General features: G+C 40.3%; 1 protein-coding gene across 2 annotated transcripts in view; it reads left to right on the top strand.

The window, feature by feature from the left end:
• The window catches only part of KCNAB1 (potassium voltage-gated channel subfamily A regulatory beta subunit 1), a 421,316-nt gene that overhangs the window by 276,628 nt on the left and 120,917 nt on the right, over positions 1 to 23,771 (top strand). For both annotated transcript variants that reach the window (XM_072618659.1, XM_072618660.1), the window contains exon 2: positions 12 to 55. In XM_072618659.1, coding sequence (XP_072474760.1) covers positions 12 to 55 — 44 coding nt within the window. The remainder of the gene's footprint in view (positions 1 to 11; positions 56 to 23,771) is intronic.

The following is a 23,771-nucleotide window of genomic DNA, read 5'->3' as shown; positions in this document are numbered from 1 at the left end:
TCTTATTCTAGGAATCTTGGAAAATCAGGACTCAGAGTTTCCTGCTTGGGCCTTGGTAAGTAAATTCACTGCAAATGAACGGGGGAGGGGAGCGATGTTGTTTCGGTCAACCTAAGGCCTGTTAGAAATCTTAACAAAAAGGCCAAGGTTCCCCACTGCATCCTGGGCCATCTCCAGTTGTCCTGATCTATATCTTGCCTCTGGATCCAGTTGCTTCCAGAGGAGAAAGTGAGGCTGATGATTTTACACAGCCCTGCCTCACTTAAATCCAATTCCCTTGCATGTCATGGCACCACCTCGTGACATCATGGTCTTCTTCAAGAACAAAGGACAAACAGCCACACTGGGGATGAAGAGGGAGATTAGCATTAGGCAGGATGGAATGCAGGTTTATTGTTGTTCAGTCCTTTCAGCCCTGTCTGACTCTTCGTGGCCCCATTTGGAGTTTTCTTGGAAAAGATGCTGGAGTGGTTTGCCATTTCCTTCTCTAGCTCATTTTCCAGATGAGGAAACTAAGGCAAACTGGGTTAAGTAACTTATCCAGGGTCACACAGCTAGTAAGTGTCTTAAACCAGGTTTGAACTCAGGAAGGTGAGTCTTCCCGATTCTATGCCGGATACTCTATCCACCTGAGCACCTGGCTACCCCTTGAATGTAAAGTAGTGACCTCACCTCCCCATTATGATACCCTTTCCACCTTTCTCACTTTTCTTTGTCCTCTCTCTCCAAAACCAGAAAACCTCAAGTCTAATTGGCAAATTTATACATGGTAAGGGGTGAAGGGTAAAAAGGATTATTCCTCCTAGTCAGATTTGAAATTTGAAAGAAGGCAATACTTGAAAGAAAGCATAATGGTGACCCTCTAATGATATAATTTGGACTAGGTTCATAGTTCTGTCCAGGAGGTCTTCCAAGGGTCTCTCAAATCACCTAGGAGTGCCCCTGTCCATGCTAAGGCCAGCCCAGGTGTCAGGAGCACATCAGTCCTGTTCAAATTCAGAGAAGCTCCTGGGTCTGATGTCATCAGGAATGTTACTGTGACCAGGACATAAGCAGCACAAACAAATTTCTTGCCTAGAGGAAATAAGTTCTATTGACTTGCTCTGTTTTCAGACATCAAATGAAGGCTCTCGATCCTTCTAGAGGCTTTAGAAGTAGTTCTAACTGAATAATTATTTTTACTTGTGATGCTGGGACAAGTCAAAGGTAACCTGACATTTGTGTTACTTATAACCCTTCTCAATGACTTTCGTCATTCTAAATAGGTCTTAATCTGTCCTGCACATTAATTTGTCATAAATAAATTCATGCAGATTTAGCTATTATCACATATGTATTCACTATTGAAAAACACTTGAAATATTTACCAACAATATAAAACGGACAAAATGGAAATCACGGAAAAGTCTTGTAAATCGCTAGTCTCCATGGCAACAAATACAGTGGGTTCCCTCAATGGAAAAAGAATTTGTTCAAAAGGACTATAGAAGAATCAGCCCCAGAATGCTAAGAAAAGCAGCCACTTTCCCATAGTTGGCTGTAGGTATCAGAAATTCATCCTTCAGTGAAATGTCATGTGTAAATTACGCCTCCGTTGAAGAGACCAAGGCTGCCACATTCAAGGACTTTTCACTGCAGACTCAACTCAAATTCTGATGTGAGCTTTGAGGTGGTTGAAGTCTGTGGGGAGGGGAGGTCAGTAACATGGCAAACGGTGCCAGGAAGAAAATATCTCTGTCCATCTACCATGTTGGCTCCATTCTGAGCAAAAAGACAAAGCTGACCAGTTATGAATAACCTTCCATCTTCAACTTGTCCTCTGTAAGTCAGAAAAGAAAAGAAGTTGCCAGGGGACACATGGCCTTCCCTGGAGTCACTTAGACCTAGGTTCAAGATACATATGGGCTGTGACTTTGAACAAGTTATTTAGCCTCTCATTTCTCTAGACAGTTCTCTAAAATTAGAAGGTATCCATCTGCACAGGTTGAGGGAGTTTTCTCCACTGGGAGTTCTCAGTATCAAAGTTCTAAGTCCCACCCTCTCCCATAGCTTTTCAGGGAAATGGACACAGTGCTGATCCAGTCCTGATGGTACTGTACAATTTTGCTCTACCTGCTTTTGAAGGGTTTCCTTTCATGCCTTCAGGTTTTTGTGTTTCATAATAGCACAGGGAGCCATAGAGATATTTCCCCCACACTCTGAAACAAACAAAAAAAGGTCATTTTACTGACATCAGAAGATGGGAGAACAGGTGTATGGGCACTGCAAAAAATGAACTGTCAGATATTTATAAGAAATGATGGAGAATGCACAATAGATGGTATGCTGGGTCACCTGATTATTTCCTGCTGAGAGCTTATCCAATGTAGCATTAAATATGATTTTGTAGCACAAAATGCAGTTTTCTTGGGCAGCTAGCCAAAGACAGAGAGTGCTATCTCTTGCCAAATGTTCCTATAGCCAGGCAGAAAGTTGCTTCTTTGGACTTGGAAGCAAGAAATCAAAGGAGTAGCAGTAAAACCAAGTCAGCTGAAGACCTCATCTTACCAGAGCCCAAAGGCAGGATATTCCTATTTCTTTTTAGAAATGGACAGAACCTAGGAAACCTAAGTTAACCCTTTGTTTTACAGATAAGGAAACTGAAGTTTAAAATGAGAAAATGATTTGTCCAAGGTCACACAGATAGTACGTGAGAGAGAACCATGATTCTAATGCAAGTCTTCAGGCACCATTTTCTACCACTCTGGTTAGTGGTCCCCTTGAAGTGTGTATTTTTTCATTCTTCTGCATCCTTTAAAGCATTCATTTCATACTTCATCCTCAAAGGAAAGAACTAATAAAATTAAATATTGAACACCTTTGAGGATTTATGTGGAGCCTCTAATATAATAGGGAAAAAATGACCCAGGAAAACTAATCAATGTCACCATAACACTGAGCCAACCTGAAGTGACTGAGTGCCTGTGGGACTTTACAAGGCATTGGAGGTTCCAGGGAGTCAACTGAACATCAAACCCCTCAGGGCAACACCTTGGCAGATGATGGATTCTTGGAGCTATGGAGGTTAGAGCTAGCCCTGTGGTTTCTGATGTGGGAGAGGGGTCGGGGCAGGGAAGGGAGGAGAAGAACGTGTAAACCAGTGGAAAGAACACTGAATTTGGAATTAGAGCACCTGAGTTTGAATCCCAGCTCAGCTACTTACAACCTAACCTGTGTGAGCCCCATTGGTCCTGATCTATAGCATGAAGAGGCTCCACTCACTGACCCCCTAAGGTCCCTTCCAGTAATAAATTTTTAATCATCTGATTCTAAGAAAGCAAAGATTTTTGCTCAGGGGCTGGGATGGGTGTCAGCTTTGCATAGGAAAGGACCCCCAAAGGGTAACTTGGCTGTAGAAAGTTTGGGTACAAGGGATTAACATGAACTTGTCTCATGGTGCCATATTTAAATTCAATTCTATCAGTACTTGTTAGTGGTATATTATGTGTAAGGTCCTATAGATACAAAAAATGACAATGAAGCAATATCTGTCCTCCTGGAAGGATATAATATAGGCCCATAATAACAGTAATAGCAGCAACAGTAGCTAACATTTAGATAAGACTTTAAGGCTTACAACGTGTTTTCTGAATATTATCTCATTTATCCAAAACAGCACTGGCAGGTAGGTGCCACTATTGTCTCCATTTTACAGATGAGGAAAATGAGGCAGACAGAGGTCAAGTGATTTGTCCAGGGTCATATATTCAGATTTGAATTTAGATCTTCTTGACTCTAGGTCTAGCACTTTACCTGCTATACCACCTGACTGCCTAAATAGATAATAAAGACAAAATATATAGAAGTTATAGATGCAATTTTTGATGAGAGCCTTAAGACCTGTGGATTATCAGGAAATTCCTTATAGATATAATGACACCCAAGCTTTAGAAGAATCTCTGGACTCTAAAAAGCAGAGGTGAGGAGGAATAGAAAAGATCCAGAGCCACTATATGGACTATTCCTTAAAAGACATGATAAGTACAATTCTGGAGAAGGTATTGTATGAACTATTATTAGGAACAGTATGACTAGTTTGGTGGGAAGAGAGTGTGTGTAAGGGAGAGTACTGAGAAATCACTTTGGAAAGGTAAGTTGGACCTAGATTGTAAAGGACCTTGAGTGATGAAAATAAACATGAAAAGAGAGATTTTTGTATTTTATCTTAGAGGTCCTAGGAAGTCATTGAAGTTTTTCGAGCAGAGGTGTGATGTGGTCAGACCTGGACTTTCAGAACATTGATATGGTAACTGTGTGGAGTATGGAGAGAGAGAGACAAATGAGAAAGCCGTCGTGATATCGTCCATGAAAGAAGCAGCTAGTTTCTGAATGAGGCTGGTGACTGTTATGGAGAGAAAAGAGAGGATTCAAAAGATGAAGGACACTTGGTCATCAGCTGAGTATGTAGAATGAGTGACAATGCAGAATAGAAGGTTCCAAGTTTGCAAACCTTGGTGACTGTAAGGATGATGGTGCCTTTGACATAAATAGAAAAGTTAGGAAACAAGGTTGGCTTTTAAGGGGGGGACAAATCCTGACTCTTGTGAATGTTGAGTTGGAGATGCCCTTGGAACAATTAGGTGGAGGTGTTTAGCAAGCACCTCAGCCTCAGTTTCCCTGACTTTCTTTAATGCTCAACTTAAGTCCTACCTTCTCCCAGAGGCCTTTTCTGGTCAATCCCCTCAGCTGCTATCACCTTCCCCTCTAAGATTACTTTCCATCTATATTCTACATATCTTAGATTTATCTAGTTCACATATCATCTCATTAGCATGGAAGCTCCTTTGAGCAGGGACTGTATGCTTGCTTTCTTTGTTTTGTAAGTGCTTACTATAATTTCTGCCACATGCTAAGCACTTAATCAATGTTTATTGACCTGACTTGACTTATAAGGTTTTTGAGCTCTGAAGAGAGATGACAGCTATACAGGTAGACTGGAAATCATCTGGGTTGAAATGATAGTTGAACCCATGGGGCCTTATGATAGAGAGTGAGAGAGAGAGAGAGAGAGGGAGAGAGAGAGAGAGAGAGAGAGAGAGAGAGAGAGAGAGAGAGAGAGAGAGAGAGAAGGGAGGGTATAAATACTAGAAACTGTCCCAGCAGTCATCTTCTTGAGTGTCAATGCCGCTGTTCAACCTTATCATGTAATCATGTGATATCTGTGGCATAAAGAATCAAGATGGACTTGGAGTAGGGAAGACCTGGATTTAAGAACTATCCCCAGACACTTCCTAGGTGGGTGACCCTGAACAGGTCACTTAATCTGCTAAGTCTCAGTTTCATCATATGTAAAATGGGGATAATAATAGCACATACCCCATAAGATGGTCATGAGGAACAAATGAGATGACGTCTATAAAACCTTAGGCAGTATACAAATCATAAGATCATAGACTTAACTCTGGAAAGGACCAAAGAGGTTATCTTGCCCAACCTCCTCATTTTACAGGAGAGGAAAGCCAAAGAAGTGGTCACCTGCTCAAGATCACACAGCCAATAAATGACTGACTGAGGTGGGCTATGAACCTAGGTCTTCTGGTTCTAAAGTCAATGATCTTTCTCTTTTCAGGAGGCAATTTGGGTTAAATGACTTATCCAGGGTCACACAGCTACTAAGTGCTTGAGACCAGATTTGTACTGAAGTCCTCCTGACTCCATGGCTCTATCCACTGTACCACCTAGCTTCCCCTGCCAATAATCTTTCCACTGTGCCATGAGACTTAAAATCAGAAAGACTTAAGTCTTACACCTACTAGTTATTCAACTATAGACAAATGATTTAACTTCTCTAAACCTCAGTTTTATCGTCAATAAAATGGGTATAATAATACTTGTCTCATGTGGGTGTTCTGAGGAGCCACTGGCATAATGTTTGTAACTCAAAAACAAAATCACCATATAAATATATTATGGTTATTATGATGTCGTCAATATCTTTTCTCTGAGGTCCAAATAGCAATTGACTTGGGAAAAGTTGCTGTCCAACCATAACTTTTAAATACTTAACATTCTACAGACTATGTACTGGTAGGTATAAATAAACTAACTTTTGAATAAAAAAGCATTGGATGTCAGCACATCCTAGGTGAGCTCACTGAGATGCCCCTCATGCTGTTCTCGTATGATTTGATCTCCCCTTCTAGATTTTCTTATTTTGAGAGCTTTTCATACCATAGACCTTGTAGTCTGAGCATGTGATGACATCTGTTATAAACAGCGTTCTCAATACCATCATTGTTATGGCAGCAACATCATGATATCCTGCAAAACTGCTCGCAAATTTCAAGGTCAAGCAAACTTATGCAACTCCTGCTCTTCTCATTTTTCAGCAGACATAATGAAGTTGCACTCGAGGTTTTTGCATAAAACATTAAACATTTTAAAGGAACGGTATTTATTTTTATGACATCTTTAGTGATTCTCATCCTTGATATTATGGAGCATGCAAAATAAAGTCCTTACTATTTATTATCAGCAATAACAAAAAGCAGTTACTGAGGACCTAGAAGACACTTGATGGGATGCCTTTTTTCAAAGGCAAGGTTTCTTCCCACAAAGAATTAAGCATTATTTAAGCATTATTATTAAACATAAAATATGAGTGCTTCCACTATTCTTATAAATTGCAGCATCTCTTACTAGGCAGTTTCATAGAATCTTAGTTGGATTAATGCTTGCTTTAGATCATAAATTAAAAATGAATATGAAAAAAGAATCCCAGTTGAGAAGGACCTCAGAAGCTATTTTGCCCAAACCATACCTAAACAAGAGACCCCTTGTAAGATACTATGATCAAAATTCTTTGTACCTAGTGGCCGACTTCCTGGATATTCTTTGGACAACAGACATACAGTTGCTTGCCTGGTCTGTACTCAAGGTTTTCCAGCTTGGCAGGGCTTTCTAAAGTTTGTCTTTTGTTTGCCTGATCTTCAAAAACCTGAGTCACCTCTACATCACAATGAGGCACCAGAATACAACTTTAGTGGGCAACTATTGGCATATTACTGTCCATGTATATCTAGATATACATGTTTCTGTAGATATTCATTTGACCACAAGGTGCCACTGCTAGTCACTCACCTGATCCTATTCAAGGAGAAGGCTCAGGAGCTAGGAGTCCCATGTACAGCCTGGAAGTCATGGTGCTTCACCCTGGGAAGTATGATTGCCAAGCTCTCTATGATTCTCAGCTAGTAGACAACTTTATTTCTCCCTCCCACCTCTAGCTTTACATATCAGTAGGGGACTATGCCAACTCTCTAGTCTAAAGGGTGTGGTTAATGAGTGTTAATCCAATTAGAAGAGGCCTGAGTTCCTATTTCTGACAGTCTACCTCTTCTCTAAATTTCTTATAATTCACTGAGCCCTAGTCAGGTGACCTTGGTATAATGGGAGTCGTTCTCCACTGAAGCATCATGTTTTATTCTTGGTATAAGAATAATGAACATAATAAATAATGTATAACATATACTATGTAACCATGTGCCCACAGGTTTCCCAGACATTTCCTAAGCAGTTTTCAGGCAGTATATAGTCCATTCCAAATCCAGAAGTTCTAGGAAGTATATACGTCAATTTCCTTAGGCCCCCATGGCCTCTGATCCTATAAGCAGACAACAGTACAACAGAGTCCACAACTGAGAAGTGACTCAGATAGCAATTGGTGATGGTTATTAAAGGAGGACCCAGGAACTCTGGACCAGAGACTTGATTAGTCTTTGCATCATGGGACATGAGCTTGGGATTCAATGAAAACTGAAATCTTGACATGTTGTTTTGGTTACATGTCCAGCCCTGGCAGGCACTTCCCACTGCTCACCAAAGCAAATACCTCACCATGAAGCTACTTCTCACTTGTGGAGAAGGAGGAGTAGACTTGGAGAGGAATCCTAGCAAGGAAAGCCTGTCCCCATTCTATCACAGAGTATCTCTGACCTTGAGACCTCTGGTTCCTGTTTTTAGCAGCTGGGAGTCAAATCACAGTCCATTTGGTCTTTGAAGCCCAGTGACCTTGTCCTTGGCATCTCTCCCTTGCTGCTACTTATAGCTTCTGTTACCATTCCCTTTTTACTTACCCATATCGCAGCCAAAAGCTGGCAACTCTACCTTGAAGTGGGCAGAAGGGAAGGAGACTGCGAGAAGAGGTGATCCGTCATACACATACAGAAATTATAGGTGAGGTGCTATCTACAGGGATGGTGACAGATTTCACATGTAACCACTTTTGGGAGAGAGGAAGCATGTAGGGAGTAGGTTGTAATCTCTGATTTCATGGATGAGAGAACTCCCAGTGTGGAACTTCCCTCCTTTGCTAATGCATATCAGGAATTAAACTATGACTTAAGCCCCTAGAGAGAGGCCTGGAGCACTGAGAACCCAGGTGACATGTCCATGGATTTTTAGTCAGTGTCTGTCACAGGCAAGATTTGAGTTCATGCCTTCAGAACTCCTAAACCAATACTCCACTTTCTGTCCCCTCCCCCCATCTCTTATTTATTGTTTACACAAGTATAATATATATTAGGAAAGGAGGGGTGGAAGAAGTAGGTTTAAATTCTGTCTCTGACACTTACTAGCTGTGTGACCATGGGTAAGTAACCTGCCCATGCTGAATGTCAGGTAAGTCCCTATGACCTACCTGCTAAATTAGAGATGTCATGCAATTAATAGGATTGGAGGGGATGCCCACACTGGCCAAAATCATGGGGCTTTGCCTTTTTGTGGTAACATGTATGCATGTACACATCCATCTCAGGAATGGCAAGCAGCTGTTTGCCAGTCTGAGCTGTTTCAGAATACAGAGGTATGAGGTGTCACTATAGTAAGAACTATTATTTGTCTGTGCATTTTAGGGACATGGAATCACAGATTTAGAATCAGAAGAAAGCTTAGCACTCACATAGGCCAACCCTCCCCCTTCTCACCCCATTTTGCAGACAAGGAAAGTGAGGTCTGAAAAGAGGAGGTACCTTGTCCAGATCACACAGGTACTAAGATTCAGAGGTTTCAAACCTAGGTCCTCTAACTTTTAGTCAAATGCTCATTCTAGGGAACTCACCGCATTACTTTTAAATCACACTTTATGTCTTATAATGAGCTGAGTCAGAGAGATGAAGTGAGAGAATAATCCTCCCATTAGGAAGTATTGTCAATCAGAGCTCATGTAAGAAAAACCAGCAGAGAAAAGCTTCCTGGAGAGGGTGTGTGTGTGCGTGTGTGTGCGTGTGTGTGTGTGTGTGTGTGTGTGTGTGTGTGTGTGTGTGTGTGTGTGTGTTTCAGTTCAGGCACATGCTCCATTTCCTTCTCTTCCTAATGGGTGCAGCTGCAAGGAACAAGAGACCCTCATTTCCTCATCTAGGATTCAAAGAAGAAACAAATGGTTGCAGAGGCGCCATTGACCCAGGCTTCCATAGTGGACAAAAGATCTCCATAGGCACACATGTGGGATTTTAACAGAGCGAATAATTACCCTCAGGTCATGTCTTTTTCTATTGCTTTACAAACGTAATCTGGCTCACCATACTTCAGAGAGAGAAGGGGAGAAACATTACTCACCTCTCTTTTATAGATAAGGAAATGGACTGCCAAAGAAATGAAAAGTCTAGCCTGAGGGTGGGGAGAGAGGATGAGAGCCACTCCAGCTTCCTGCCCAGCTGTCGAGTGGTTTAATTAGCAGGCAATCTTCCTTGTCAGACATACTGAGCTTCCTTGCCCACAAGCCTTAGCTTGTCTTTCTGGAATCATGCATGAGTTATATGGAATCTGAAATGCTAGATAGAGTCTTTCCTCTGACACTACCTCTAATTGTTCCTGTCTCTATCTTGCTAGTACATAGTTGTCTGTGTGTTGTCTCCTCTATTAAACTGTGAGATCCAAGAGAGCAGGTCCATTTTTGCTTTTCTTTTTGTCCCTAGTACTTATCACTATGTTGGGCTTAATTTTATTTTTACTTGTTCATTTGAAAGTCTGATATTAATGATGTAGGTTAAGGTCCGGTGTAAGGTACAGAATCAGAATTTCAGAGTTCGGAGGAACCTCGAAGACCATCTAGTCCAATTTGTACCTTACCCAGAATCCCATCTACGATCTCCCCGTATTGAGCATACAGACTGCCTTGAGAACTCTACTGGTGAGGGTTTGGTGGTGGAGGAGGGGACCTCTCAACACAATCTTATGCCCTGGGTCCATCCTCCCCTCATTGGTGACACTCTTTCTGTACCCACCATTTTGGAAAGGACTCCAGTCATGCTTCCTCACATTCTGACCTCGACTGTTGACTGCTCATTGCACTGTAGATGGGTGCTCCTCCCTCTCCCATTCCTCCCCTTTCCAGCAGCCTTATATAGGTGCTTTTATATATTAGATGTTTATCTAGGTTATGCATATAGATGCTTCTCCAGCACCTATATAGAGGTTTCTTGGCACACACTAGAGTCCTACTGGCAAAGTCTGGATGTTCAACTTGGTGGCTTGTGGGTGAGATTCTTGATACAGTACAGATTAGACCAGATAGCACCTTTATATGTGTGGTCTTTCCTGTTAGAATGTAACCTTCTTAAGAGAAGCTTCTATTTGTATCCCCAGCACTTAGTACAGTGGTGCAAACTAAATATGTTATTCATTTTCCTATTTATTCCATTTCTATATATTTCTAATTGCTAGGAACTTTTTCCTTACACTGAGCAAAAATCATTTTCTTTTCTGCTTCTGCTCTTTTACTTCCCCACCATATTAATTCTAGCCTTTGAGACTAAACTGGTGATGCAGTAGGTAGAGATCTGGGCCTGGAATCAGGAAGATATGAATTCAAACCTGGCCTCTGACACTTACTAGCTGTGTGACCCTGGGCAAGTCACTTACCACTATCAACCTCAATTTCTTCTGCAATAAAATGGCGACAATCATAACACTTACCTCCTAGGGTTGTTGTAAGGATCAAATGAGGTGATAATTGTTAAGTACCTGGCACACAGTAGGCACTTAATAAATGCTTTTCCATGTCTTCCCTCTTTGACATGACACTCCATCAGAAACAGAGAAGCTAGGGAGGATCCATGAAGGGGATACGGGAGACAATCAGCATAGTGAAGGACCTCACGATCATGACATACATAAATTGATTCAAATGACTGGGGATATTTACCCTGAAGAAAGGAAAGCTTATTCTAGGGTACATTTAGTTGTGTTGTGAAAGAAAACACAGACAAAATACTCAAATATAATAAAGAAAGTAAAATAATAGTATACTTTGATCTTCACTCAGATTCCACCAGTCGTTTCTCTGGAGAGAGTGTTTTTCATCACAGGTCCCTCAGAATTGTCTTGGATCTTTGCATTTCTGAGAGTAGCTGTACCACTCACAGCTGTACAATGTTACTGTTATTGTGTACAATGGTCTCCTGGGTTTGTTCATTTCACTTTGCATCACCACATTTAAGTCTTTCCAGGTTTTTCTGAAAGCATCCTGCTCATCGTTTCTTATGGTATAATACTATTCCATAACACAATTTGTTCAGTCATTCTCCAGTTGATGGGCATTGCTTTGCCCATCTAGGTGAAAGAGATTTCCAACATTCTGCTGATGCAACTAATAGTCCTGTCAGAAAAGAAAATGAGGTTAGTTGACTTGGCTTCCTTTTGAAGAGATCAAATTGACTTTCCTCGACACTTTCTTTTCTAGGTGCTCACTAACCATCCCTTTCATAACTGGTTCTAAATTTTTGCCAGAAACCAAAGTTAAGCTCACAGAGCTTATGGATTTCATTCTCTTCTCTTATTTGATCACTGAGTTATCATTTCTTCCCTAATCTCACGGTACCTCTCATATTCTCCATTATTTGACAGTGTCTCATAGCCAAGGACATAGCTCGTTTCTGCCTGTTGACTTGAACTCACCAACAGCAGTTAACTACTCTCCCATATATATGCCTTGTTTATGTTAGTTTCCAATTCTGTTTTATTCTTTCCAGTACTAAGATAATTTGGGAAGACAGAGAGGACTGAACAAAAGGCAAGTTGAACAGCTCTGCCTTTTCTTCATATCCGCTATTATCATCCCACCCATCCCAAGCAACAATCCTCCCCTTTTGGGGAGGCTTCTCTTTTCCTGTATAGAATTTTTTAAAATTCTCATCTGTTGTCTTTGGCTTTCCGTGAGCTTCACCTCATTCTGGCACTCCTGATGATTCTTTAAGGATTGTGCCAACCTCTTCAAATATACAACCTGTTATTTGCACTTGCTTCTATCTTCTTAGATTTCTTTTAAAAAATTAAGCTGGTTCATTAGTTTCTTTTCTACATTCAAATAAATCTCCTTAGACAACTCTCCTATTTCTTCTTCATTGGAGCTTTTCTCTTTGGGTCTTCAGAATTTCATTCTTGAGAACTTCTCATCCTTGATGAACTCACTTTCTCTGAAAAATGTCAGAATATGTATGAGATCCTCCCTTTCTTTTGTTTTTTACTCTTTGAAATATCTTCTCTCCAAATATAGAGTGCATCTTGGACTATGCTCACTTCTCCTTTTCTTAATTGTTGTTGAATCATTCAGTAGTGTGTGACTCTTTATGACCCCATGGGCCATACTGTCCATGGGGTTTTCTTGTAAAAAATACTAGAGTGGTTTGCCATTTCCTTCTCCGATGAATTAAGGCAAACTGAGGCTAAGTGACTTACTCAGGGTCACATGGCTAGTAACTATCTGAGGTCAGATTTGAACTCAGGTCTTCCTGACTCCAGGCCCAGCATTCTGTCCACTGAACCATCTAACTGCCTCTTCTTTTCTCAGTTAACACATCCTAAAAATGAAATGATCATTTCCCTTCAAGATTTCTATCATCTTTATTTGCCCAAACAATGCTTCTCTATTGGTGAGAATCAGATCCATACCAGAAGTTCCTCTTTTTAAAGGATGAAATTTTCATCAGGGTAGGAATTAAGGAAATTTATGAGGAATAAGGAATTACGGAAATGATTAGCTCCTCTGCTTTTAGATGAGAGAACTCCAGAAAACCAGACACTCATCATTATTACATCATGCCTCCATGCCAAGTTTATTATATCTTTCCCAAATTCTTTGGCAAAGAAACAATTTTTCTGTAATAGTGTTCTGTGGTATATGCCAATAAAAATGTCCCTTTTGTTTCTGTACCTACCTCATAGGGTGATGGTAAAGATCATATAGGATTACATGTTTAAAATGTTTTGTGGACTTCAAAGCACTAAGTGAATATTGCTTTGTTGTTTCTGTCATTTCTGCCTTGGTTGGTCTTTATGCACATTCTCCCCTCTTTTCCCTACTCTGATTCCAAGGTCTCCTCACATGACTATAGCTTTTTAAAAATGCTTGTGAAGCAGCTAGATGATGCAGTAGATAGAGTGCTGGACAGACTGCTCAGGAAGAGTTGAGTTCACATCCAGTCTCAGACATTTACTAGTTATGTGACCTTAGGCAAGTCACTTAATCTCTGTCTGCTTCAGTTTCCCTGTCAGTAAAATGGGGATAATAATAGTACCTACTCCCCGAGGACCAAATGAGATAATATTTGTAAAGTGTTTTGCAAAACTTAAGACACTTTATGTGTTGCTGATTGTTAATATTAATATGCAGTGGTGTGTAAATTACTTGGAACAAAGCAAAATAGTGAAACTTGTCCATATACTATGAACCACAACTTTGGAAACCTTTCAAACGTTTCTAATATGCAATCCTTTTGTTGCAATCACTAGCTCAGAGTCATAGAATCATAGAATATTAGAGCTGGAAGAGATCTTAGAAACTACTTAGGTCAATCTCATTTTGCTGATATCTAAAAGACTGGGGTACAGACAAGATGAGAGAGATACCCAGGACACACCGCTAGCTAGTGGAAGAGTCAGAACTCATGTCTCCTGACTTCTGGGCTAGGAGCTCTCAAGATTACCTTTTCCTGACAGCAGGAAAACCAAAAGAGAATATAATTAAACACATCCCCAGCATAGAGGCTTTCAGTCAACTTCTGTTGGTTAGCTCCAATTTATCTTGTATATAGCTTGCTTGTACCTAATCATTGACTTGTTTTCTCCCCAATTAGACTGTGAGCTCCTTGAGAATGAGGGCAATCTTTTGCTTTTTTTGTACCCTTAGGGCTTGGCTCAGTGCCAGACATATAATGGGTGCTTCATAAATGCTTCTTGTCTGACTGACCCCTTCTCTTGGCATCAATAGCTAAGGAGACCTGAGTCTCACTGGCAGTCTGTGATGCTCCTACAAAACTGATCCTATTCCTTCTAAAACTTTTCTCAAAAGCCTTCCTAAGGAGTTCTCCATTGCCTTCTACCATTTGGTTAGTATTTTAAAATTAAGAGAGAAAATAAGAATGGGAGGTGATTTATCTGACACTTTTCCCTCTCCTGTCAGCTGCTAAGCTGATGTTTGTGAGGTCTCTCAGGTTAAAAGTTCATGATTAAGACTTACAGCCCCATAACACCTTTTACAGTGTGATATAATTGCCTTTGATTGTGCCGTATTTTAGGAAGCCCACAGTGCAAACTCCACAGTCTGGGACCCTGGAAGAAGGTAATCTAGTGGCACCCAGCTCTGGAAAGAGAGGTGATGGATTAAAGATGCAGACTAAAGCTTACATTTTTTTTTTTTACCAGACCAATATGGGAATTAGTTTTGCTTGATCCTGCATATTCATTGCAAAGTCCTTATCTTTCTCATTTATTTTTTCCGTGAGGGTCAGGAGGGTGAGAAAGCAAAAGGTAGATTGTGGGAGGAGGAGATCAGTAAATGTGTCTGCTCCTAGTCCAGAGGACCCTTGAAAAGATGGAGAATTTAACTATGGACCCAAATCAGGACTAAATTTCCTGATCTTTGAGATTCATCGGAGAAACATGAAGCAAAACGAATCCTGGCTTCTTTACAGCTTGCTTTTCCATGTCTGTAGCTTCCACAGCTGGGAACTCGACAGTTCTTTCCTCCAAGAGTCCTTTGGGACCTGAGTGAAAGCTGCACACTGCCCCCAGCTCAGCATAATTTAGCTTTGGAAGCCTCAGGTACACTCAGGGATGAGCACAAAGAAAACAGCCACAGGGTAAGAGGGCAGCTTTGATATTTTTTTAATATGTGACCTCCTCTCTATCTTCTCCACAATGAAAAATGAGCACTGGGGCCTGGAGATCTTTTCCAGGCAGAATTGTGGCTTCCTGAACTTTATCCAAATACCTGGGTGATACATACATGCAAAGAGGAGGCTTGAAGGGTAGGAAGCAAAAATGTTGTCAATAATCATTTTAATGTGTGATGACTAATTAAAATGAAAGAAAAAAGGACATGTCCAACATGTAACCATAGAAAGTGGCTGATGTGATAATGAATGGCAGAGCTTGGGGACAAAATGGGAGTTGACATGCTAACCATAGGATTATTCTTAAGGCAAAGGAAGGAGGGGAAAGTAAATGGATAAGCACTAGCTTCACTCTGTGCCAATATTCACAGTAAAATTCATATTTGATTTGCATCCTTGTATTATTTAATATGTTTTTCCCTATTGCAGCTCTAATGTTGTGGCAGCAGAGCATAAGCTCTGGCTGGTTTTCCCATGCTTGAAAGAAATCAAATGCAGCCCTGGTTACAATCTGAGTCTGCTGTCCGATGGGCAACCTAACCAGTTATGGAGAGGTCATTCCCATTAGGTTGACCACTGGCTGATTAGTTCTTTGACCGTGGCCATCCATGGAGCAAATAAAAACTTTAAAATTGTTTCAGCTTCCACTATTAAGATCCTATGTGGCAATAAATGTGAGAAAGGGTGAGTGAATACGTGAAAAAATATTCATTTATTGTTTACTAAATGCAAGGAATCGTGAGAAGCCCTGGGCTGAGAGATAGAAATGCAGGAGCAAGACATCCCATGACTTAACTTGTGTTCTTAGTAGAGAAAGGCAGCAAATAAGATAGTAGTGATCAGGAAAGGTGTATTCTAGGCAGTTAAATAGAACCAGAAGAGAGTTAATTAGCAGGTACTGTCCAAAAGCAAGAATGATATTGATTTGGTTACTATTCCCAGAGAATGAGGTGGAAAGTAGGGAAGGGGGAAAGCAAAGAAGAAGTCTAGCGAAGGAAGTCAGGTGAGATCTGAGGTATATTCTGAAGCCTAGGATTGATTCTATATTGTGGGCCATGTGTATTTGCGGTGGTTGACTCATCATTCAGGACAGCATCACTCCAGAGTGATGTTTCCAAAGCCAAATGGAAAAAATTACTGAAAACATGATTCCAGGAAGTTTGTTGGTCTGGAGAGAGCATCAATTTGGTAGACGGCAAGGAGGTTCATGGAGTAGCAAGTCAGCTGGTATATGAAGCATGATCTGAGGTCTAGGTCCAGCTAGACGTAGAAAACACTAAAAATCACACAATTCTTAAACCCTTTCTACACATTATTTCAAGTGTTCATACTCTTAAACATGTCATTGGCCAATGACCACTGAATAGGCATCCTTACTGACTTATTGAAGCACCACAATGTTGATACTCCTACAACAAAGCCAGAAGACAAAAGGAAACCAGATCTATATAGAACAAAGGGTCACAGATTCTCCTCATAGAGGCTCACAAAGGAGTTGGCACGATTGATTATATTATGTGCTAAAAAGCAACAAGAAATACCATTTTATAGGATGTTTGGTTATCTCATCTTGTAGCACTCATGAATAAACAAACAGAAATTACCATGAATATAATTACGGCTTATGCCAATAGCTGTTCCAGAGGATGAGGAGCAAGAGAAATTCTCTGAAGAATTTTGACAAGACTCCCCAAACCAAGCTGATATTCAGTGACATCACTGTGAAGCTAGGCATAGAGAAGAGGGATGAAAAGTATTATGAGAAAATGGCTCAAGTCAAGCCAGTACGCATTTGTTAAGCATCTGCCACATGCCACATGCTGAGCATACAAAGAAAAGCAAAAACAGTCTCTAGTCTCAAGGAGCTTACAGACTGATGGAGGAGATAATATGAAAACAATCATATACAAATGAGACATAGGCAAGATAAATTGGAAATAATAAAGAAATGACAAGCACTAGCATTTAGGGGGACTGAGAAAAGCTTCCGGGAGAAGGCACGGTTTTAGTTGAGACTTCAGAGAATCTGGGAGGTAGGAATGAGGAAGGAGAGGCTGGAGGGGCAGCCAGTGAAAGTGCAGGGAGTCAGGAGATGGAGGGCAACATGGGAGGAACAGCAAGGAGGCCAGTGTGAGGAACTACAAGGTACCTTGGACGAGGAAGGAGTCAGGTTAGGAAAGTATTTGAATGCCAAATAAAGTATTTTATATTTAATCCTAGAGGTGATAGGGCACCACTAGAGTTTTTTGAGTGTAGGGGAAGGGAACAGAGGTGACATGGTCAAGCCTGTGCTTAAGGAAGATCAATTTGACAGCTGAGTGCAGCATGGACTAGAGTGGGGAGAGACTTTAGGTAGGCAGACCAACTAAAAGTCTATTAAAAGAATCCAGGGAAAAAATAATCCAGGCGTGAGGTGGTGAGCCTGCACTAGGGTAGGGAAAGTGTTAGAGGAGAGAAGGGAGAATATAAGAGAGATGTTGTGGAGTAAAACCAAAAGGATTTGGCAACTGATTAGCTATGGAGGGATGAGAAAGGAAAGAGTTGAGGATGACATCTAGGTTGGGAAACTGGGTAACTGAAAGGACGGGGGTACCCTGCACAATAAAAGGAAAAAAGGGGGATATTTTGGGGTGAAAGATAATGAGTTCACTTTTAGACATGTGTTTAAGATGTCTACAAGACATCCAGTTGGGGATGTCCAATAAGCAGTTGATGATACAAGTCTGGAGGTCAGGAAGGAGTTAAGAGCTGGACAAATAGACTTAAGAATCATCAGAATATAGATAATAATTAAATCAATGAATGCAGATGTGATCACCAAGTGAAAAGGTATAAAGGGAGAGGAGAAAAGGTCCCAGGATAGAAATGTGATGGTACCCACGGTTAATGGATGTAATCTGAGGAGCTGAAAAAAAAAAGAAAAAAACTGAGAAGGAATAGTCAGATAGGCAGGAGGAGAACCAAAAGAGACCAGACTCTTAGAAGCTTCACATCTATTTATCACGAATGCTTTCATTCAAAAGAGTTGGAAAATGTTGGAACTGCTGAGATCAAACAACACCCCCAAAATGGAATGATTTGTTTTTACAGGAAGTAAAAGGTTACTGATGTGGGAGTCATTTCAGAATCCATTTTCTATAAGTAGAAATCTGTCTATAAACTAGACTATAATTCGAAGAAAAGTTAAGATGAGAAGACACAACAAACAATTTCAATAATTTGAAATTGACTTATTCAAATAAACCAGTGATGCTAATGGAATAAGGTAAAAATATTGTCCTTGATTATAATATTTTCCCACAAAATTCAACCAATATAAAACAGTCAATATAATACATAGGGCAGAAGACTCTAGAAACTTCATTCACCAGCAAGCACCTCATCTTGCCAAGCAGAGTGGTTTGGTATTCAAGAGCAGGACACATTTAAAATGCTGAAAAATTTATAAAACACAATGGAGGAAGATGTCATTGGATTATGAGCATCACTTCATCAAATATTAAAATGACTAGAAGTGAAAACAAGTCTATAGAAAGTATCACATGAGACTATACTGACTCCATAATCCTGAGAGTGTACTGAACTAGGTGAAAGAGGCAGTCATTCAAGAACTGGAGACAAAATGAATAACTGTATTCATATCTCTACAACAATTTAATTGTGTGGTCAGTCCAGTGGAAGCATTGGATTTGCACAACTCTGAATATGAGGAAGTTGAAGTAGATCTTAAGTAAACAAAGTAAGGGAAGTAGCTGGAACAAACCAAGTATACAGCAAGGAAATTAGTGATTTGAAATGTTAAGGGTCCATTGTAGAAGCTATCTTGAGTTGAGATAGCTAAAGGATGGGAAAAGTCAAGGCAGCTCTCATAACCTGTAGACCTCAAATGTAGAACCATGCACCTCCTTTAAATGGGGATTCCTAAACCCTACCCCAGATTCAAGGTGCTCTGTGGGTATGGAATCAGTACCTGTGGACAACCATAGCTCAACAGCCCTTACTAACATATTTATTTTTACTCAGTCAATCAGAAAAGATACATTCATTCAAAGCAAATAGTATAATAGCATAGCAAATGAAATGACCAAAAAAAAGTTCCAATGTGTACAGAGGTACCTTTAAGCACAACTTACCATACTAACAATTAGAGAAACATGGCTATGCTGACAACATGCATGATCAGATAACATATATGAACGGGCACATGTACAGAGAACACGTTTCCAGAGAACATACAGGAAGAGGCACATTTATAAGGACCATGTTTGTATATTTAGGCAATCATCAGCCAGGGAAATTCATACCTCTTGTCTTGCAGAGCTTCGTGAATCTTCTAGAGACATTGACATGCTGTTCTCTGCTAGGCATCCTATCTTCCCTCCCTAACGAAGTATTCATCTTCTCACATCCCTGCTCCTCCCTGGGTACTATGTCTTGAACTGTCTCTTTAGCTGTACTGCTCACTGATGTATTCTTTGCTACTATTTTCTGGTCTTCAACAATTCAGCTCTGGATCATCTGCTACTCAAAGCTACCATATGCTGGGGTGCATAATAATTCTTTCCCTCACTAAAAAAAGGGCTAAATTTCTTTTTATTTGGAGAGTCTAAGGCCATGAAAGCTACAACTGAGAATCTATCAAAAGTCAACAGAGGCCTTCAGGCTAACAATATGTCTGTCGATCAAATCTCTGTTTCTCTCTCAGGAAATCCTTGTCTCCAGCCAACAATCTGATTTGGGGTTAGAAAGCTTTCTTGTTTAATGCATAGGGTGCTGGACTTGGAGTCAGGAAGACTGAAGTTTAAATCCCTCCTTACGCTACCATATGCTGAATGACCTTGGTCATTAATCTTTTACTTCACTTTGCTCATCTATAAAAATCACAGGATTGAATTCACAAGGTCCCTTCCATCTCCAAGACCATGATCTTATGATTCCATGAAATCTCTGACTATCAGTCTTCATTCCCTCCAACCATTTCAGAAACTAAATGGAACTGGTGCCACAAGCTCTCCTTTGGTCCTCATAATCCTCTTGGTTGGCACAAAAATTAACTTGGAGCAAAAGGACTTGGTGAAGATGATAGTCCATCAACCTCCACTTTACCTCCTTTCTCCTATAATTTCTACCTTTATTACACATCCCTGGCTACCAAGAAATTCTCCCAAGTTTGTTCTGCATTGCCACCAGCAACACATTTAAACCCTCATGCCTGTTTTCTCATCTACATAAAATCTTTAGGAGAATGATCTATTGGCATGTTGAGAATATCCTTGAAAAAAACAGGAAAAAAAAGAATGGGCAAACTTTTGCAAACTGCTTTCTGCAGAGGATCATATTTTGAGGGTTTCCAACTTACTGGCATATGCAAATAATTCAAGGGCCTGCTTACTAATTTCTGGTTTGTTGGTTATAGATCATCACTTGATTTTATATAACAAAATGCATCCTTAAATACTCCCTCCCAACCAAGAGTTTCTCATGCATACCTTAAAGCCACAAAAGACCATTTGATAAATGCCATGGCCAACAATACTCTTTTTGACTCATTATTCATGTCAAATATGGGTATAAACTGGAGGAATCTATGTGTGACAAAAGTGTTTGCTGTTATCACAGAGGGAAGCCTGTGGAAGGTCAAAATGGAAGAGAGATACCCTCCAGGTGCTCTTGTCTGCAAGCAATACTTGGCGATTCTACTGTGCCCCAGAACGTTACATCATATTGTCAGGACAAGGGGTATCAAATAGGTATCCTGAACTTTACACTGATAACCATGGAATATAAAGAGACCTAGAGGAAAGCCTCCATCATGTTGGAAAGGTCTTCAATAGAGAAAATAAGTGGGGAAACCACAGACAAAAATCATTCAACGTGAGAAAGCATGGACAAATTATGATCTGTGTCTGTGGAGTGAGTAGACTTCCATAGGACCACGGACTGGAGGGATAGTTGGCATTTCCATCCCTCCTCCTTAGGCTTGTCCTGCCCTGCAGAAATGACAACTTGATATGACACCAGTGTCTTTTGCCATAGTGCTTCTAAACAGCACCACATGGCAAAAAGGAGCTTGGAGATGAATTTTAGTTAATCCTTGCTGATATCATCTCTCTCATCTAGTGAACAAAGCCTTGGACTCGGAGCCAGGATTCATGAATTCTAGTTCTCCTTGACTCTCCACCCTCCCTTACGCCCCATCTCCAATCAGATGCAAAGTCTGTCAGTTCCACACCAGCAACACTTCTCATACTCATAATCATCTGTCTGCTCACAGAGCCGTTGTCCTATTAAAGACCCTTATCACTGATTACCCAGACTGTTACAAGAATGTGTTCATTAGTTTTATTGGATAGGTAGGGGGAGTGGTACACAGATACCAGGCCTGGAGTCAGGAAGGCTCACCTCCCTAAGTTCAAATCTATCCTCAGACACTTACTAGCTGTGTTACCCTGGGCAAGTCACTTCACCCTGTTTTCCTTTGTTTTCTCATCTGTAAAATGAGTTGGAGAAGGAAATGGCAAACCACTATGATATCTTTGCCAACAAAACCCCAAATGGGGTCACAAAGTGTCAGTCATGATGGAAACAACCAAACTAAATAATTAGTTTCTCTGCTTCCAGTGTCACATTGTCTATATAGCTGCCACTTTTTGAAGTTACAGATTCTTTTGGGAAGAGAAAAAAGGACCATACATTAAACTGTAATTTTCTATTAAGCAAAATTTGCTTCTCTTTTTAAGTATACATAGCTACCAAGTTAGTATTCCTAAGGTACAAGCCTGAACATGAAGTTTCCTGGCTCCAAAATTCAGTGGCTTTCTATTGTATTCAGACAAAATCTGAACTTGTTGGCTTGTCATTTACCACCCTCCACAGCACAGCTCCCACTCCCTTTCCAGATACATCATATCACTCCTTTTTGCCTTTTCTTTGTTCCAGCCAAAATGGCCTATTAGCTGTACTCCAGACCTGCCAGGGAGTCTCCTGTCTGCATGCCTGGAACATATTTCCTTCTCTTCTCTGCCCCTTAGAATTCCCAGCTTACTTCAAGGTTTGCAAGGCTGACTAGATGATCTGAGAGCTAAGCCTTGGGCTGTTCCTTGGTTTATAAATTTATAAATGCCTAGAGAACACAAAGCATGCCCAACCAAGTTGTTCTATAAAATACATAGCAACAATGATTAGATATTTTTTGTAAAATGGGCTATTTTCCCATTAAGACAATTACATTGTCTTAATCATCACACCCCAAACACTTCTCCAGGACTTTCAACTATTTCTGCCTATCTCTCTCTGGAAGGGGAGGGGGGAGAGCATCATGATTATTTATCATACTTGGATAAAACTTGATAGATGCTGTGGCCAAAAAACATAGGTTGGTACGTAATAATAATAATACAACTAATAAATAGCTGATGTTTACACGGTGCTTACTATGTGCCAGTCACTGTGCTAAATGCTTTACAAATATTATCTCATTTGATCCTCATAACCACTCTATGAAGTAAATGCCATTATTACCCCCATTTTACAGTTAAGGCAAACAGAGAAAGTAACTTGCCCAGGGTCGCACAGCTACTAAGCGTCTAAGGCTAGATTTCAACTCAGGTCTTCCTCCCTCCAAGCCCAGCACTCTACCTACAACCACTTAACTGCCTAATAATAGCAAATAAGTCAATTGCTCTGAGCCCCCTAGAATAGTACAAAGCCATCCTCGTGATATGCACAGAGATGCAAAAGAGTATTGATCTAACCATTCACACTGCAAAAACAAAGTGGATAAAATCTATGAACCAACCAAATTGTGACATGCAGATAGTCATGCACCACATAAAGCTAGTCCCTAAGTGGATATAGATTGGATAGGTACTTCAGATGGATGGGAATTGGCCTCAGGACTGAAAAGGAAGAGAGTTGTCTAGGTTGCATTTAGGAAATTATGCAATATTTTCAATGATCCCAAACTACTTACTTTGATAAAAAAAAAAACAACTCATCCTTTCAATATCAATATTATCCTGCTGAGTCTGTATGAATGTAAATAATAGAACAGCATGATTGTGGAAGAATGGAAATTATGAGAAGATCAAAAGCTAAGGGAAATGCGCATAGTTGAATTTAGTGTAATGTGACATTGTCGGTATAGAAAGGGCTTGAGAAGCGGAACAAGGGATGTTACTGAGGAAATATGACCAGAAAGCAAAGTGGGTTGGCCATGTAGAAGGAAGGAGAAGCAAAGAAGATGGCCCCAGTAGTAGTACATTGATGGCCCCAAGATATTAAAGGAAATAGAGCAGGGGTTTGTTGGTTGATCCTTGATATACGAAAAGCTTGGATGAGAAATTCATAGGATGAAAAGACACAGAAGAATTTCAGTCTGTATGATTTGAGGGTGTGTTTATTCCAGTGAAATCATACATTTGTCAAACTGTCATGTTTGGGGACCCAGTTTTCATCCTCGATATATACTAAAATGATACCTTAATAGAAACAAGATGACAATATTCATGACAACTACAATAAAATTATTCAACAACAGTATGGAAAGATACCCCTGATCAATCTTGGTGTTACAGAAGAAAAGTTGAAATGTACTTCTATCCTCTGTAAAGCAATTGAAAG

The sequence above is a fragment of the Notamacropus eugenii genome, chromosome 6 (assembly GCF_028372415.1).
Source record: "Notamacropus eugenii isolate mMacEug1 chromosome 6, mMacEug1.pri_v2, whole genome shotgun sequence".
In the NCBI taxonomy this organism is placed as follows: domain Eukaryota; kingdom Metazoa; phylum Chordata; class Mammalia; order Diprotodontia; family Macropodidae; genus Notamacropus; species Notamacropus eugenii.
This window is presented reverse-complemented; position numbering and strand designations above follow the sequence as displayed.